Below are 19142 nucleotides of genomic sequence, written 5' to 3'. Positions count from 1 at the left end.
TCATGGAGCTCACCATTTTGCAAGCACGGTGCATGCCTTTCAACATATGATTATTCAAAATGGGAGGGGAATCTGGAATGCCTGAGTAAGCATTCAGCTCACAATTAAGCCCTGGCAAGATGTAATCACACACTGGGAAGGAAAAAAAAAAACTTCTTCCTCACCACATGATAAATGGAGACATCAGCAGTTGAGAAGGGTGGTTACGTTTTTTCCCCTCGATTTTATCTTTTCCTACTTATATGCTAACCTTTTACCCAGAGCTCCCACCAAGGAGGCTGGATTTCTCATTTCATTCTAATGATGCTGCTCAGGGCTGATGTCTTTCCAGCGTTGCAGAAGAGATTCTATTAAACGCACAAACACGCAGAAATTCATGGCCTTCCTTCTAAGGATTCAGTCCGCCCTCCCTCAGCCTGTCCGGAATGGTAGAAGACGTCTACCCTTTAACTGCTTATATGTACTCCAGCTGTTCCTCCTAAGATGCCGCTTCAGCTCACCTTCACCTTTACCATTGTCAGAAGTTTCACATTGGAGAGTGCACACCATACTCAGCACAGGATATGCAGAGGCAATTTGGCCCAAACACTAATCTTTAAATTAAGAATAGCAACGATTTGAGCCAGGCTTTACATACAGCATCATATTTAATCCCCGACACGAGCTCCATTTTATAGATGAGGAAACTGAGGTTTGGTGATGTCAAGCGTTTTACTGCATTAAATCAAGATCACACAGTAGGCAGCCGAACTGGGATGTAAACCCACCTATTTCCATGGCTGCCTTAATCAATGACTACCAATACCAGCATCCCTTGCCGTGCCCGCTGGCGCAAACGCACACTCCCAAGGGCCCAGTCTTAGCGGCTGGATCCTAAACCCAATCAGACACCGCTTCTCCCTTTCCCCCGACCAATGGGAAGGCTGTTGCTAACACGCCGGCTATATTTTTAGCTTTCAGTGCTCTGCGAGCTTGTGGGTCGGCTGAGCCTCTCTGCCCGGTGGGAAGAGCTAGGGGAAAAGAAAGAAGGGGAGGGGAGGGGAGTGGAGGAGGAAAGGGAGGGTGCAGCGGGGCTGTGCGGGAGGGGGCGTGTGTGTGACGCTGTCACTCGCTGACGCACAAGGCAAGTAGTCCCTGGAGGTGCCCCCGGGGTTGCGGCGCTCAGAGTGTGGGGGATGGGGGGGCGCTCAGGCTATCTCCCGCCTCCCTGTCCCGGTGGAGTTTGCCCTCCAGCCCGGCATTTCTCTGTTGCATTCAGGGAAAGAGCATTTAAACCCCCACGCTACTGGTGCTCTCCGCCCTTGCCAAAAAAAAGCGATCAAGGAAAAAAAAAGCAAACTGTTCGTAGCTGGAAACTTTCGGATCTCGCCACCCAACGTGGGGTTGGCAGCTGCTGCTGGGCCGGAACCGTTTGGAATGACAAAAAAGGTGTGGGCGGGAGGGGAGAACTGGGAAATGGGCGATCTAAGGAGGGACCGGGGAGAAGACCTCACTCAGTCCCCCGGGGACTCCAGACTGCATCTTCCAGCACTCCTGTCTGCCTGTGACCGCAGAACACGGCCCTCCCTATCCCTGGCTCTGTGTCCCGCACACTCACAAAGAGGCAGAGCAGCCCGCGTGGCCAGAGCCGGGGGAGGGGGCCTCAGCGCGCGGGCCTGGCGCGCCCAGTCCCGGGTTCGCGGAGCCTCGCTCCGCCGCCCGAGGGGCCGTAGTGGGTGCCAGCCTTGCGCCCGTTGCACGGTCAGGGGCCACCCCACGCCGGTGGGACTGTGACTAGAACAAATGTGGCTCTCCCGCGTGCACCACACTGGGGTCGCTGGCCAGAAAGGGCAAACGAGTTGGGAGCGGGCCTGCGCCCGCGCGCCTGCGCAGAGCCGGAGCCGGCCCTCCAGGCTGCAAGGAGCGCCAGAGGCGGTGAGGGGAAGGTCCTTTGTGGCTCTCGGCTCGTATCACGGCCGTCGGCCTCGTCCTCGGCTCCTCTTACTCCCGCACAGCGTGGCCCAGGCCCCAGAGTCTCCTTCGCCTTTCTTTCGATGTTGAGTCCCCCGAGGAAGCACAAGGCGCTCGGAAGACTCATGCCTACCCGAAACGGGTCCGAAACGTTTCCAGAGCCCGCGTCGTCCCCTCAGCTCCCCCTCCCGCAGAGGCCGTAACGGGGCGATGCTATCGCCGCGGACACGGCCAGACGCTCGGAGCTGGAGGGAAGGCCCCGGGAAACGGCTCGGGCAAACGTCTGAACCATGGGCTCCGAGGCAGGTGCAGGGCGGACCACTCAGCGGGGGGTTTCCGGCGGGCAAGGTGACGCCCTCCCCTCCCCCGCGATACTCGTCCCCCAAACACAACTAAAGGGAGAGTGCACTGTGCCCGGCCCGTGAGCAACCCGGCCCCAGGTGGTCCCAGGCCCTCACGGAGTGCCCCTGGAAGAACACCTCACACGACGCGCACAAGCTCAGAGTGGTATGGGAATGAAGGAAAGGAGTGCGGCGCGGCGCTGTGACAGGGAGGGGAAGACGGGGAGCCGGACGCAGGACCGGCGAGCATAGAAAGGCCTGGGAGCTGCTCCGCGAGATACCAGCGAGCTGAGGCGCGGGGCTGGCTGGGAAGTAGTCCCGGCCGGGCTCCGGCCCCGCCCCTGCAGGGCGGAGGGACGCATCACGCAGGGGTGGGGAAGCCGGATCCGTGCGCAGGGTTGCTAAGGGTGAAACTTTTCATTGACTTTGCTCACTTCGGGCCGGGGTGCGGGAAGGTGCGGGTTGTTGGCGGAGGCAAGCCAGTGGCTCGGGCGACGCGGGGCCAGGAGGGCAGGACCGCCTGCTGGTGACAGCCCATGCCGTCTTCCGTTCCGCGACACGAACCACCCTCCGATCCGCCGTCCCCGCGTCGTCGCCGCTAGTCCGCCCTCCCGCCCTCCGGCCCCCAGCCGCCGAGCCCGACCTCCTAAGAGCTGAAAGAAATTATTGAGAGTCATAGTCCGTAGCCCCCTGCTTCGTCCCCCAACCCTCAACGACGAAAAGGACTTCGGTCCTTGGCCCGGCGACGCCTGGGAAGGAAGGGAGAGCGACCTCCGCCCCGCGCTCAGGACCACCCTGGAGGGAGAAGCCGCCCCGCGGCCGGCAGAGTGCCCCGCCGCCGCGGAGACCCGAGTGAGTGAGTTGGGGGGTGTGCGGGAGGGGGGCCCGCCCCGAGAACCAGCCGTCCGCACTACCTCTCCCACCCCGCCCCACTCCCGCTTTGCTGGACTCTCCACGTTGCTGCCGCTCCCTCCCCGCCTGGCCTGCATTTTCTTTCCCCATCCAGCTTCCCTCCAGACCCCACTTTCCCCTGCTCCTCTTCTCACGCCATCTGTGCTCCTGGGGTGCCCAAGAGCTCCCTTTTCTCCCAGTTCCAAGAGTGGCCCTCTCCTGGGTGGGGTGCATTTCCTCCCTTCCCCGCCTCCCCCAGTTCTTTATATCCCAGCTACTCGCTAGATCTTCCTTGTTCTCCAAAGAAACATAACTCCCCCCACCGTTAAATAAATCCGAGGAAGGAAGGGGATCCAGGCCTTGTTTTTCTGCTTCTTTTCCCGTGTGCAGGGAAGGGGGTGGTAATTGTTAATAGGCTCTATTTCTGGCTCTCTGGAGCCTGAAGGGTGGAGGTTGGACACCCCCTTTGGCGACGGGACAGGTCAGTGGAGATTGTCCTTGGGTCACTGAGCCAGAGTTCACCGTTTCGGCTTGAGCTCTTTATACTCTTCAGTGTTTTAATGGAAAATTGGGCAGAAAAAAGTATCCTTAGAGCAGTGCCAGTGAGTGGATTCTGCTTATCTTGGTAAGGTGCCTGCGAGGTGGGGCCCTACCCCCAAACTCCTTCCCCTCCTGTCCGGAGGATGAACTGTGCCCTCGACCACCAGAAATCTGGGAGGGGAAAGAGGGTGCAGAGAGGAGGCACAGCCGGCAGGCCCTCTCCTTCCCCCAGGAGAAACCAGAACCCCGCACAGCAAGCTTCAGCTTGGGGAGCGGTGGAGGCCCGTCTCTGGTGCTACTCTGTATCTAAACGGTCTTTTTTTCCTTACCCACCGTACCCTGGGAATGGGTCCTTCATCTCTGATTTTCCGGCAGAAAAACAATCCTATTGTTTTCTTGTGCTTCTACCCCCATCCCTCCGTGAAGCATAGGGGGAAAGAAGCTTGTGTGGGAGGAAGGATTAAGGAGGTTTAACACCCAGCAGGGGAGCTTGCCGAGGATCTGGTAAGTCTGGTTGTAAAGCAGACCTTGCAATGGGAGGAGACACACAGAATTTTAGTATGAGGAGATGCTCAGGTGTACAGTTTTTTTCTTCTCTGCCTGGGAACCTTTTCCTATTTCCCTCTCCCGGATCTGGTTACTCAGTCTTGGATTAGAAATGGGGTGAGGCTTAGGCCCTGCTGGCCTTGGCCTGGCGCCTCCCCACAGCTTGACTGGAAATTTCTTTGGCCGAGAGGACGGGAGAACTGGGTTTGATTCCTGCCTTTCCTTTCCTGGCTGTTGGGGTGCTGGAGCCGAGTCCGCTAGGCATTAAGTGAAAAAGATCCGTTTCCCTTTGAATCCACCGTCCATCCAGCAACCCCACACGGACCGCCCAGGCCCTGGAATTCAGATTGGGTGGAGGGAAGGGGGTCGTGACCTTATCTAAGCCAGCCCACCCCCTTCACCCAGAAAAAACTCATTAGAAGCAGATCCTAGTTTCAACAGTAATGGGAGGCGATGAAGGGAAAGGTGGGAAAGTTAGGCTCTCGTAAAGCCTAGAGGATGTGGTGGGGCCATACAATACGGGGAGTAGGCCTTTTGGGTAGAATCTGCAAGAAATGTATTAGGCGATGGGAGGGGGGCGCCGACCCTCCTCAGCGCGCATGTGCATCGGAAACTTTTCCTGGGCTCTTCGACCCTCGGTCGGCTCCCCTTACCGGGCATGCGTATTGCGGCCAGTTGGGCCTTCGCAAAGTGCTCAGGGAAGTGTAGTGTGCAGGGAAAGTAGGTCACTTGCTGTCGCCTGGTCCGGAGGCGTTTGAGGACTACAATTCCCAGAGTGCAGAGCGGGCCTTCACCTCCCGCCTCTCCGCCTACGTTTGGGTTGAGTCGAGTTTTCCTGGCTCCTGAGGAACATGGAGTGCCCTAGAAAGAGTCTTCTTAGCCGAAAGGGGCCTTGTTGTCAGACTTAAGGTTGACCGGTCTGTGTCTAGTGGGAGATGATGAGAGACTGGGCGCGGTGGTGCAGTCAGTCAGCACCAGTCCTGGAAGCCTTTCAATCCACACCCTACCGTCTGGGCCGCTGCCTCTGGGACCAGCGAGTTGGGGCGGATCCCGTGTCTCACCAAGGAGAGGAGCTGCCTGCGTTTGGCTCTCACTCCCTGGACAGCGGCAGGGCACTCGCATCCACCCGGTCTGTGACACCTGCTGGCCCCTCCACACTCAGTTGAGTCCTGTAGTCCGTCATTGTAGGACGGTTTGCACATTTAAGGCTTAGAGGTGTCTGAGTATCTTTTTGGGTTTGGGGCTCAGTGGATTCCATCACCATTATCCCTCCTTTTCCTCTTTGAAACAGAATTTTCTTTCTAAAAAACCTTCCGGCCGGGTGCGGTGGCTCACGCCTGTAATCCCAGCACTTTGGGAGGCTGAGGCGGGCAGCGGATCACCTGAGGTCGGGAGTTCGAGACTAGCCTGACCAACTTGGAGAAACCCCGTCTCTACTAAAAATACAAAATTAGCCGGGCGTGGTGGCGCATTCCTGTAATCCCAGTTACTCGGGAGGCTGAGGCAGGAGAATTGCTTGAACCTGGGAGGCGGAGGTTGCGGTGAGCCGAGATCGCGCCATTGCACTCCAGCCTGGGCAACAAGACCGAAACTCCGTCTCAAAAAAAAAAAAAAAAAAAAAAAAAAAAAAAAAAAAATCTTCTGGCTAGACAGTAGCTCACACCTGTAATCCCAACACTTTGGGAGGCGGAGGCGAGCGGATCACGAGGTCAAGAGTTCGAGACCAGCTTGGCCAACATGGTGAAGCCCCGTCTCTACTAAAAATACAAAAATTAGCCCGGCATGGTCCCGCATGCCTATAATCCCAGCTAGTCGGGAGGCTGAGGCGGAAGAATTGGTTGAACCTGGGAGGCGGAGGTTGCAGTGAGCCAAGATGGCGCCATTGCACTCCAGCTCTGGGCTATAGAGCAAGACTGTCTCGAGGGGGGAAAAAGAATCTTCCTTCGTTTCTGACATTACAGCAGGCAGACACATGGGCGGGCATACACACACACACACACACACACACACTCTGTCTCGAGGGGGGGAAAAAAAACCTTCGTTTCTGACATTAGAGCAGGCAGACACATGGGCGGGCGTGCACACACACACACACCTTCCTCACATTTTTATCAGTTCTCTCTGGAATCTGCACTGACTGAGGCTTCTTTTGAGCTTCACGCCCCACTTCTTCCCCCGTCGTCTTTCTCCTAGGCACTTGCTCTTTAAAACACAAGTCAGCAGACCAGGCGCGGTGGCTCACGCCTGTAATCCCAGCACCTTGGGAGGCCGAGGTGGGTGGATCACAAGGTCAGGAGTTCAAGACAAGTCTGGCCAACATGGTGAAACCCCATCTCTACTAAAAACACAAAAAATATTTAGCTGGGCGTGGTGGTGGGCGCCTGTAATCCCAGCTACTCATGAGGCTGAGGCAGGAGAATCGCTTGAACCCGGGAGGCCGAGCTTGCAGTGAGCCGAGATTGTACCACTGCACTCCAGACTGGGGGACAGAGCAAGACTCCATCTCAAAACAAAACAAAACAAAAAGTACTTGATATTACTAACAAGTTGTGAAGCTGAATAAACATTTCTAAATTATTAAAAAAAAAACAAAAACCCGAAGTCAGCACAGGGGATCAGAATCCAGGTTTAACTTTGCTGCTGGAAGTAAACAAGTGAGGATAAGATTCTTAGTGAAATTGGACAGAATTTTGCCTCATATTTGCCCTTTTTAATAGGTTGGCAAAAGGGAGATTTTGCTGTTGTTAAACACCTCACCATTTTTATTCTTCTTGCTCCCTTTTTGGCCGTTTGTGCCTACACTGGGGTTAGAAAAGATCTTAGTGTCCTGTGCAGCCACTTAAGCGAATCCCTTTACTTGTTCCCTTTATTGACAGGTAGTTATTTCTAAGCTTTCTAATCTTACCATACTTCCATAAATATTTTATATATAAGCTCTAGAATTTGTTCATAGCTTTTTAAAAAATGAACAAACTCCTCTGAATGGCCACTCCTATCTTTAGCTAAAGACAAGCCAGCACCAGTGCTTTAATCCTCTGCCCCATAAGCTTCTTGCAGTCAAAATTAGAGCCTGAGCTGATAGAGCAGAAAATCTCATTCTGGTTGTCCGTCATTTTTGTAAGGTTCCACCCCACAGCCATCTGGTCCAGCCTGTTCTCTAATTAAAGAGGCAAAGGTGGCATTATATGCTTCCTTATTTGTGCGGCAACATCACTGAGGTATAAATTGGTGTGCAGCTTTAGTTGCTTATGCTGCAGAAAATGGTTAGCTAGGCAGGGCTGATGACAGTGGTTCTATTGTATTTTGGGGTGGGAGGCTTATTTCCCAATGACTTTGGCCTGCATTTAAAATGCTCTCATTTTGAGGCCGAACTGTTCAGGAGTAGTTAACTTGGAAGGCATTTATGCAGCCAGGTTTGAGGAGGCCTAGAAAGGTGTAGAAGCCCTTTGCTCTCAGTGAAAATACCAAGAGGTGCATTTTAAGAGGCCATATGCACCTTGGGAGAAATATCATATGTTGACTTCAGTCTGTTTTAGATTTCAAAAATACTTTGGAAACACTGTCTTTAACAACAGGTTCCATTCTAGGGAACCAGTATCAACTTTCCTCACAACTTTTTTTTCTTTTTTTTTTTTGAGGCAGAATTTCTCTCACTTTGTCGTTCAGACTGGAGTGCAGTGGCATGATCTTGGCTTACTGCAACCTCTGCCTCCCAGGTTCAAGCGATTCTCTTGCCTCAGCCTCCGGAGTAGTGGGATTATAGGCACTTGGAATCATGCCGGGCTAATTTTTGTGGGTTTTTTTTTTTTTTTTTTGAGAAAAATCACTCTGTTGCCCAGGCTGGAGTGCAGTGGCGTGATCTTGGCTCACTGCAACCTCCGCCTCCCGGGTTCAAGCAATTCTCCTGCCTCAGCCTCCTGAGTAGCTGAGGTTACAGGCGTGTGCCACCACACCCGGCTAATTTTTTATTTTTAGTACAGACGGGGTTTCACCATGTTGGTCAGGCTGGTCTTGAACTCCTGACCTTGTGATCCGCCCGCCTCAGCCTCGCAAAGTGCTGGGATTACAGGCATGAGCCACCATGCCCGGCTAATTTTTGTGTTTTTAGTAGAGATGGGGTTTCACCACGTTGGCCAGGCTGGTCTTGAATTCCTGGCCTCAAGTGATCCACCTGCCTCGGCCTCCCTAAGTGCTGGGATTACAGGTGTGAGCCACCACACCTGGCTCTTCACAACTTTTTAGTCTGCTCCTTGTTGGACACCTCTATGGACCATGTGGCCCTTCAGACCTCTGTCCTGAGAGAAGGCTCATGGTTCTGATGGGTAGTTTTGTATCTGCTGGTGAGCCTGATCCTCATAAACAGAAAGCCCTTTATTCTTTCTACTGTTCTTACTTCTTTTTTTTTTTTTTTTTTTTTGAGGTAGAGTCTTGCTCTGTCACCCAGGCTGGAGTGCAATGGCACGATCTCAGCTCACTGCAACCTCCGCCTCCTGGGTTCAAGCGATTCTCCTGCCTCAGCCTCCCGAGTAGCTGGGACTACAGCTGCATGCCACCACGCCTGGATAATTTTTGTATTTTTATAGAGATGGGGTTTCACCGTGTTAGCCAGGATGGTCTCGATCTCCTGACCTCGTGATCCACCCGCCACGGCCTCCCAAAGTGCTGGAATTACAGGCGTGAGCCACCATGCCCCGGCCTCTACTATTCTTATTTTTTATACCCAAAAAAGCCCTGAAATTGGTCTGTATTGATGATTAATAGACATTTGAGGCTGAGGCACGTGGATCACTTGAGTGTAGGAGTTCAAGAACAGCCTGGGTGACATGGCAAAACCCCATCTCTACATAAAAATACAAAAAAAGAGGCTGGACATGGTGGCACAGGCCTGTAATCCTACCACTTTGGGAGGCTGAAGCAGGTGGATCACTTGAGGCCAGGAGTTCAAGAGCAGCCTCGCCAACGTGATGAAACCCCGTGTGTACTAAAAATACAAAAATTAGCCGGGTGTGGTGGTGCATGCCTGTAATCCCAGCTACTCAGTAGGCTGAGGTGGGGGAATTGTTTGAACGCAGGAGGCAGAGATTGCAGTGAGTCGAGATCACGCCACTGCCCTCCAGCCTGGGTGACAGAGTGAGACTTCATCTCAAAAAAAAAAAAAAAGCCGGGTGTCGTGGTGCATGCCTGTAGTCCCAGCTACTTGGAGGCTAAGGTGGGAGAATTGTTTGAACGCAGGAGGCAGAGCTTGCAGTGAGTCGAGATCACGCCACTGCACTCTAGCCTGGGTGACAGAGTGAGACTTCATCTCAAAAAAAAAAAAGCCGGGTGTGGTGGTGCATGCCTGTAGTCCCAGCTACTTGGAGGCTGAAGTGGGATCACCTGAGCCCAGGGAGGTGGAGGCTGCAGTGAGCTGTGATCCTGCCACTGCACCCTAGCCTGGGTGGCAGAGTGAGACCCTGTCACAAAAAAAGAAAAAGAGGCCAGGCGCGGTGGCTCACGCCTGTAATCCCAGCACTTTGGGAGGCCAAGGCGGGCGGATCACGAAGTCAGCAGTTCGAGACCATCCTGGCCAACATGGGGAAACCCCGTCTCTACTGAAAAAAAAAAATTAGCCAGGCGTGGTGGTGCATGCCTGTAATCCCAGCTACTTGGGAGGCTGAGGCAGGAGAATCGCTTGAACCGGGGAGGCAGAGGTTGCAGTGAGCCAAAACCGTGCCATTGCACTCCAGCCTGGGCGACAGAGCGAGACTCCATCTCAAAAAAAAAAAAAAGAAAAAAAAATAGACATTTGAAGAAACTTAGAGATGAAGTCTGTGTTGGAGGCTGGGAAAAGAGGGAAACCAGGGTATTCTGAGTCCTGAGTGTTCTTGTGGAGGGTTTGGGTGAGGCATAGTTGTGGCACCTCTGCTGACTCCCACGTGACCTTCTATGTTCCTCAAGAACTGAAATGAGAGTTAACTAGATTTAGCCACTGTCATGCTGCTCCAGATTGACCCAGTGAGTCTTCTCTGATACATTCACCCCAGAAATCTTTTTCTGAGGATTTAGTCCCAAAAATGCCCCTTAATTCCGTGTGTGTTGGCTCATGCCTGTAATCCCAGCACTTTGGGAGGCCAAGGCAGGCGGATCACTTTAGGTTGGGAGTTTGAGACTAGCCTGGCCAACATGGTGAAACCCCATCTCCACTAAAAATACAAAAACTAGCCAGGCGTGGTGGCGGGCGCCTATAGTTCCAGCCATTCAGGAGGCCGAGGCACGAGAATCACTTGAACCTGGGAGGTGGAGGTTGCAGTGAGCCAAGATCGCGCCACTGCAGTCCAGCCTGGGCAATAGAACGAGACTCAGTCTCTACATAAATACATACATACATAAAATTAAATTAAATTAAATAAATTAGATGTCCCTTAAGAGCCATGGGCCCAGGCCTGAGAATTACAGGGAAATGTGTTGGGGCGGGTGTTTAGAAAACTCAAAATCCCCAAGCCTGAAATTAGCACCTGGATACTTCAAGCTGGATCCAGAAAGGTTTTGAATCAAAATCCAGCCCCGAGTCTTTCACAGGACAGAAGATGCCCTTGACAGTTCATGGAGCAGCCATGTCTCTGTGCTTAGCTCAGCAGCACAGCCTTGCCCAGAGGTCTGGCTAGGAACATGTTCTTGCCCTGCCTCCCCTCAGAGATGGCTCTTTCAGTTCAGTTTCTCTCCCAGCATGAGCCCCGGAGCTGCCCTTTTGGAGAAAATGAGATTAGGATCACTGGCTCTCAGGACCTCACAGATCATCTTCCTGAGACATGAGGCTGGCCCAGGCCAAGGGAATAAACCTTTTTGACCTCAGTGGGATCTGGCTGTGAGAGAATCCCAAAATAACAATCTGGTGTTTATCTTGGGCTGTCTTCTCTCCAGGGATCTCAAAACACTTGATAAATCTGATCTGCTGCCGAGGACAGGTGGTCAGACAGTCCCTGGGAGACTGAGTGATGACGGGTCCCTACTGGAGGCTGCAGGGTGATGGAAAATTTCTTTCCTCTGCCACCCGCATCACTTACACTCTCACCAGAAACTACACAGATTCCCTCTCCTTTTCTCTGCTTCCTTGTGGCAGCCCCCAGTCAGCAGTTCCCTTGTTGGTCCACATCTCTGATTGTGACAGGTCTTGCCTTTTTCCTGGGGCTCACGCTCTTGTCTTATTCCTTTTTTTTTTTTTTTTTTTGAGACGGAGTTTCGCTCGCTCTTGTCGCCCAGGCTGGAGTACAATGGCGCGATCTCGGCTCACCACAACCTCCGCCTCCTGGGTTCAAGCGATTCTCCTACCTCAGCCTCCCGAGTAGCTAGGATTACAGGCATGCACCACCATGCTCAGCTAATTTTTTGTATTTTTAGTAGAGACAGTGTTTCTCCATGTTGGTCAGGCTGGTCTCGAACTCCTGACCTCAGGTGATCCGCCTGTCTCAGCCTCCCAAAGTGCTGGGATTACAGGCATGAGCCACCGCACCCGGCCGGAGTTCTTAAATCAGTTCTGCAAACCCGGACTGAACCAGACAGCATACACACCCATGGGGCCCATGATGACAGATGGATGTGACTGGAGTCCAGGCCCCCAGTGAAGAATTGGCAGTGCTCTTTCCTGCTCAGTGACCTGTATCCCTTTTCATTTAAGGAGGACAACCAAATATTTTAAACTTATATCTTAGTCTGTGACAGTCTGGGGGCACGACTTCACCAAGATATTGCAGAGACAGCAAGAGCCTTCTCTTCTTCACCTGATTTAGGGACTTGATTTTTTTAGTGTTATTCATACAGTGACCTGAATTCTCAAGATGGTGGAAAACACAGCTTCCCTATTTCTTTAGAATTACTTTAAAATAGTAGCTTTTTTTTTTTTTTTTTTGAGATGGAGTCTCGCTCTGTTGCCATGCTGGAGTGCAGTGGCGTGATCTCGGCTCACTGCAACGTCTGCCTCCTGGGTTGAAGCAATTCTCCTGCCTCAGTCTCCCAGGTAGCTGGGACTACAGGCATGTGCCACTATGCCCAGCTAATTTTTGTATTTTTAGTAGAGATGGGGCTTCACCATGTTGGCCAGGATGGTCTTGATTTTCTTGACCTCGTGATCTACCTGCCTCAGCCTCCCAAAGTGCTGGGCTTACAGGCGCGAGCCACCGCGCCTGGCCAATAGTAGCTAACTTTATCAATTACCTTTTAATTGCCAGGTACATTGTGAGGCAGTTTATATCCTTGAACTAACTTAACTTCATGATGGCGTCATGTTACTAATGAGGAAACTAGGGCCCACAGTTAGACATTAGCCACTGGTGGGGCAGAAATAGGCTCCTGGTTCTGTGTGATCCAAAGTTGGTGCTTTTCTGTCTATCCCTAGCTGTTGGTCACCACCAGCTTTCTGCATATTTTCTCACGGTGCCTCTCATTTCCCAGAGCCGTCTGGAGCCCAAGGCTGTACACGTGCCCTTGTGCTGATTCTCTGCCTAGGAAAGGACCATGCAGCTAGAGATCAAAGTGGCCCTGAACTTCATCATCTCCTACTTGTACAACAAGCTGCCCCGGCGCCGGGCAGACCTGTTTGGGGAGGAGCTAGAGCGGCTTTTGAAAAAGAAATATGAAGGCCACTGGTACCCTGAGAAGCCACTGAAAGGCTCTGGCTTCCGCTGTGTTCACATTGGGGAGATGGTGGACCCTGTGGTGGAGCTGGCCGCCAAGCGGAGTGGCCTGGCGGTGGAAGATGTGCGGGCCAATGTGCCTGAGGAGCTGAGTGTCTGGATTGATCCCTTTGAGGTGTCCTACCAGATTGGTGAGAAGGGAGCTGTGAAAGTGCTGTACCTGGATGACAGTGAGGGCTGCGGTGCCCCAGAGCTGGACAAGGAGATCAAGAGCAGCTTTAACCCTGATGCCCAGGTGTTCGTGCCCATTGGCAGCCAGGACAGCTCCCTGTCCAACTCCCCATCACCATCCTTTGGCCAGTCACCCAGCCCTACCTTCATTCCCCGCTCCGCTCAGCCCATCACCTTCACCACCGCCTCCTTCGCTGCCACCAAATTTGGCTCCACTAAGATGAAGAAGGGGGGTGGGGCAGCAAGTGGTGGGGGTGTAGCTAGCAGTGGGGCGGGTGGCCAGCAGCCACCACAGCAGCCTCGCATGGCCCGCTCACCCACCAACAGCCTGCTGAAGCATAAGAGCCTCTCTCTGTCTATGCATTCACTGAACTTCATCACGGCCAACCCGGCCCCTCAGTCCCAGCTCTCACCCAATGCCAAGGAGTTCGTGTACAACGGTGGTGGCTCACCCAGCCTCTTCTTTGATGCGGCCGATGGCCAGGGCAGTGGCACCCCAGGCCCGTTTGGAGGCAGTGGGGCTGGCACCTGCAACAGCAGCAGCTTTGACATGGCCCAGGTATTTGGAGGTGGTGCCAACAGCCTCTTCCTGGAGAAGACACCCTTTGTGGAAGGCCTCAGCTACAACCTGAACACCATGCAGTATCCCAGCCAGCCATTCCAGCCCGTGGTGCTGGCCAACTGACCATCTACCTGCCCGTGGGGCCAGAAGCACCCAAGACCACAGAAAAGAGAAAGGAAAGGCCAAAAAAAAGAGGAAAAGAAAAATGTACAAAAAGATTTTCAATCTTCTCACTCTTACTTCTAGAAAAAAGATCCAGCCCAGGCACGGAATGGGAGGGCCCTGCAAAGCACCCAAGCGTGTTTCACTCACCCCTTACCGCTCGCCCACCGGCCTGTGATTTATTTGGTTGGTTTGGGTTTTATATTTTTCTTTTTTTTTTTCTTACGTGTAGTTTTCTATATAACATCTTTAATGAGTGGCTTCCTGTGCTAAGAATGGTCCAGATGTGAACTGCTGCTCCCTGCTCCTCCCTTCCTCCTTCACACTCCTACTTTAGGATTGATGTGTCCAAGCTCACAGGGAAGAAAGAGCTGCAGCTGGAGCCTGACCCTCTCTGGAACAGGGAGAGGCTGGCCCATGTCACTGCCTCTGTCACCCAGCTATCCTCACACTCAAAGCCATCCAACCTCAGCAGGCCTTCTCGGGCCCTGCCACCTGAATAGGTCTGACCCCAGTCCCCACTCCCTTTCAGGCTGGGCCACAGCTGCTGGCTGGCCACTTGACACCTTCCCCCTAGAGCTGATGTCTGTGACTACAGGGAGATTAGCACTTCGTCTAGTGAAACTCCTTTCATCTCTGTCCTATGGCCCCACTCCACCATTCCCTCTAGGCCCAGACCATCATCATGGCCCTGGCCATTGATGTGTATGGCCTTTCTTTCCCTCATGCAGCCCCTTCTTCCCCAGGCTGGAAGTTGTGGATAGGGATGGGTGTGTGTGTGTCTGTGTGTCTGTGTGTTTGGTTTGCTGTCCTTTTTTAAAGGATTCCAAGCCATGTGAAACTTCCCTTCTGGATGTGATTCCGGGTTGCAGCAAGTGCTTATTTATATGTGAGGCTGGGGAATGGGCTGGGGGTATTGGCAGTCCTTTTGCAGGGCAGTGTGTGTGGTGGGGTGACACTGCTGTGGCTGAGCCCAAGACACTCCCAGAGGAAAACACTGCAGAAGGAACTGGTTTGCAGACTGTGGAAGTATCTGCACTTTTGTTTTTGACCAGAAAAATAATAAGTTAGCTCTGAAGGGCAGAGGGAATACCCAAGCCCTTGATGCCTATGAGAAGTCCCTGGACTTCAGCCCTCCTGTTGTTTGGCCTTAGCCCAGCGGGAGCTGCTCACCTGAGCACCCTTGGGGGTGGGCAGGGAGGCAGGGTGGGGTTTTAGAGTTAGTGTCTGTGCGGGGGCAGCCCTGAGCCTGGAATTGAGACTTTGGGGTCTCTTAGTTTGGAGGTGTTGAGTGCATTTGTGCCCCTGCCTGGTTGAGAGCTTCTTGGTACCTCTTGCCACCCCTTCTCACTGCCCTGACCCAACCCCACTGGACCTTGATGCTGCGAGGAGTGGTGTCATGACGGACTCAGCGCTCCCGCCTGATGTATTGGATCATAGGAGAGCGCTTGCTCTCCTGCCTCTGCCAGGAGAGGGCTTGTTCCTCCAACCCTAGGAGGCCAGGCAAGCATGGACAGGAGCCAAGGGAGCAGGGTCATGAACTTTTTCTTCTTTGCAAAGTGGGCACTTGGCATCAGGGTCCCAATCACCAGAAAGCACCAAAGCCCCTGGCACCCCACCCACTCCATCCTACCCAGGGACCCCCAAGTAGGCAACTGCTATGGCAGTGGGTCCAGCCCAGGCCGGCACTGCCAGCCAGCCTCCTCTCCCTGCAGTAGGCACCAGCTCTACCTCCCCCGGCAGGCAATGTCCTGGCTTCTCAGCCCAGCACCATCTGTTCCCCTAGACTTCTCAGGGGCCAGCCCAGTCTGGGCCACCCTTTCCCTCATCCTCGGCTCCCACACAGGTGACAGGCCCAGCAGATAGCTTCTCTCTGGGAAAGGTTGGATGCTGCCTTACATCCCCTTCTAGCCCCCCTCCCATCCACACACACAGGCACCCACCCACACCAGGTCGGCTTGTTTCTCACTTGTAGGGAGATGGGGGAGACCAACCCCTTTGTGTCTTTTGAAATACGAAGAAAAATGTGTGTTCAGGAGCATGACTCCAGTGCTGGGCTCTTGGGCCCAGTTCAGTCTGTCTTGTCTCAAATCTAGGCATTTTTGCTTCAATTTTATTTTTTTTAAGAAAACAAAAACAGAAATCTGCACTAATTTACCTGGTTTCGTAGAAAAACTTTTTTTTATTTTTTACATTTTTTGGTGTCCGTTTGTATTGAATAATTTGCTACATTTGTAAAATGTAAGAGGTATATATAATATATGTATATTTCTAACGTAAAAAACATAATTTTTTTCTTTTCAAGATTTTTTCTTAAAAAGATGAGAGAAACATATTTTTTCAGGAAAAACAAACTTTAAAAAAAAAAAAAGAGGAGAAATAAAACCTTTTCTCCCCTTTCCCCATCCTCTATCTATCCCTCTTTCCCAGGAACAAATCAAAAGGTGGATTATCTTCTGAAGAATGGAAACTGTTAGTCCAGAATGATGTCTTTTTCTCAATGCAGTGAGTTATAGATTCTCTAGTTTTCTCCCTAGGGATGGGAAGGGGGCATTGAGGCAAGCCTGGAGAGGAGCCCGGGGAGCAGGGTCATGAACTTTTTTCTTTAGTGAAGGAGGAATACAATCAAGGGTTTTGTATTCAGAATGTTGTGCAATATTTTGGAATGGGACATTGGTGTGTTTAGAGATTTTAGTTTAAAAACAAAACAAAAAGATTGATCAAATCTGTACAGTTTCTATTGTTCCAGATTTTTTTAAGTTTGTATTAAAAGCATGATACATAATAGCCTTCTGCCTGCTCCTGGCTTGCTTGGTTTCTGGGGTCCCTTTTGGGATGGAGAGAATGGGAGTGGCCCAGCCCTTACAGACTCCAAGAAACGATTGGTCCTCCTTACAGTGACCAGCCTCGGATGGACCTAACTGTCCTCGTGCCCCTTCTTGACCACCTATCCATCCCATCAACACAGGATACATCATTGTGCTTGCTACCCCAGATGCTTTTCTACACTGGAAACAGGTTCCATAAAGTTAGAAACCGCTCCAGTTCCCTTAGCCAGTTGGTGGTGGCAGCAGAGCTTAGAGAATGGGGTACTTCATGGCTCTTTAGGAATTGTCTATTCCTGGGGAGAGGAGAGAGGAGGCAGCCTCTAGCCTACTCCAGACCTAGTACTTGATCCTTAGTACTAGATCCTTAGATGTGGGCAAGAATGAGAACAGCTCGCCTAAGCCAGGTTCCATCCAAAAGCCTGGTGCTTGGATTCTCAACCCTTTTCTTGGGCTGGACAATTTCGGCGCTGCCTTAAGAGTAAGACAGCCCAGCCCAGAGAAAGCCACCCTTCTGCCAGTGGCCGATTTCCTTAGGAGCTCTGCCATCTCCCAGTGCCCCAGGCCATATTTTCCCCTTCCCAGGGCCTGTGCCTATCAATGCTGCCCATCTAGGAGAGAAACAAAATCTCTCTATACGGTCTCCCACCAGTGTGCACTTCATGTCAGAAACTGGCAAGGCCCCTGGGCTGAAGTGAGCTCAGAATATTTGTGAAATTATTTGGATTTTTTTGTTTGTTTTGTTTTTTAATTGGACAGAATCTTGAACTCCTGGGCTCAAGCAATCCTCCCACCTTGGCCTCCCTCTCAAAGTGCTGGGATTACGGACGTGAGCCACCATTCCTCATCCTGTTCAATTTTCACAGGGATTGTTCATCCTCACAGGGATTGTCTCCATTTTGCAGTTAAGAAATAGGCTAGGTGCGGTGGTTCACATCTGTAATCCCAGCACTTTGGGAGGCCGAGGCAGGCAGATCACTCGAGGTCAGGAGTTTGAGAACAGCCTGGCCAACATGATGAAACCCCGTCTCTACTAAAAATAAATAAAAAATAAAAAAATAAAAATTAGCTGGGTATGGTGGTGAGCACCTATAATCCCAGCTACTTGGCAGGCTGAGGCACTAGAATCTCTTGAACCCAGGAGGCGGAGGTTACAGTGAGCTGAGATCGTGCCATTGCACTCCAGCCTGGGTGACAGAGCAAGACTCCGTCTCAAAGAAACAAACAAAAAAGAAATAGGCTCCAACTTAGATTACCCTAGATTCACAAAACTAGTAAATGGTAAAGATTTTGACTCGTGTCTGATTTTTTCATTTATTGATCCAAGTGATACTGGGCAGCGTGTTCTTGTCCACTGGAGAATAAGTCAGATAGTGTCTGCCTTCCCAGAGTTGACGTCTCACATGCATTTGATACAATTATAACTGCTATATAAGAGTGATACAGGTTAAGGGTGGCAGGGGATGACCTTGCCACCTCTACTGCCACCACTGGGCTGGGGTAGGGGGCAAACAGTTCTGGAGTTATCAGTGGGGTAAGGGGCCTCCTCAGGCCCCTCACTCCCTAAACAGGCAATGCTGAGCACTCCCCAACCAAGTTTGTGAACTGGAAGGTCCCAGGACAAACATCCAACCTCTGGACAGGTTGCAGGAGGCCTGATGTCCAGCCCCTCCATGGGCCACTTCCCCTCTGCAGGGCCTGTTGAGCAGAGGGAGGCCCCCATCCAGGATAACGAGGCCCTGGCCTGCCAGACACAGAGCTATTTGCAGGGGTTTCACTTTCTTCCGTCCTGCCAGGGAGAAGCCCACCTTGTCCCTGCATCCCTGTGTATGGGCTGACCACTCAACCTTGGGCACCATGGCAGGTGCCTGCTCCCACTCCCTGTCATGCTGCCAGCAGAAGGTCCTGGGCGAGACCCAGCTCAGAAGCCAAGACTCACCTTCCTGGCCTGGCCCATCCCTCTGAAGGTATAGACACTACAGATTTGAAAAAAAACCCAGATTCTCCATGGCATAGACAGAAATCACTCATTCAGACATTCATGCCTCTGTTTGTTCAGCAAACGCTCACTGGCTCTGAAGAGGTGGATGGGAGACTTAGAGGGGTAAACGGATGCAGGGGCCCCAGCCCTGCAGCAGGGGAAGAAAGAATATTCTAATAGACAGTTCCTCCAAAAAAGGCTAATTTATTCCTTTGACAAACCATCCATGGGCATCCACTCTCTGCCCTGGGAACACAGGTGGGAAAGCAGTTTCAGGACAGGTATGCACAGGTGACCTGAGAGCCAGAGACTGAGGAAGGCTTCCCAGAGGAGGTGAAGACAGAGTACGGGCCAGGTGCAGTAGTTCATGCCTGTAATCCCAACACGTTGGGAGGCCAAGGCAAGAGGATCGCTTGAGCCCAGGAGTCCAACATTAGCCCTAGGCAATAGGAGAAGACCCCATCTCTACAAAAAATTAAAAAATTCGCCGAGTGTGGTGGCGCA

The 19142-nt window shown here is 52.2% G+C and overlaps 1 protein-coding gene across 2 annotated transcripts; it reads left to right on the top strand.

The window, feature by feature from the left end:
- The first annotated feature begins 700 nt into the window (after positions 1–700).
- TOB2 (transducer of ERBB2, 2) lies at positions 701–16619 on the top strand. Of its 2 annotated transcripts, none has more exons than XM_009234399.4 (2): positions 701–3143; positions 12696–16619. In XM_009234399.4, the coding sequence occupies exon 2, from the start codon at positions 12759–12761 to the stop codon at positions 13791–13793; it is 1035 nt and encodes a 344-aa protein (XP_009232674.1). In that variant the 5' UTR covers positions 701–3143; positions 12696–12758; the 3' UTR covers positions 13794–16619.
- The last annotated feature ends 2523 nt before the right edge of the window (positions 16620–19142 follow it).

This window comes from Pongo abelii, chromosome 23, assembly GCF_028885655.2.
Source record: "Pongo abelii isolate AG06213 chromosome 23, NHGRI_mPonAbe1-v2.0_pri, whole genome shotgun sequence".
NCBI lineage: Eukaryota > Metazoa > Chordata > Mammalia > Primates > Hominidae > Pongo > Pongo abelii.
Note: the sequence above shows the minus strand (reverse complement) of the source record. Positions and strands in the feature narration are given on the sequence as shown.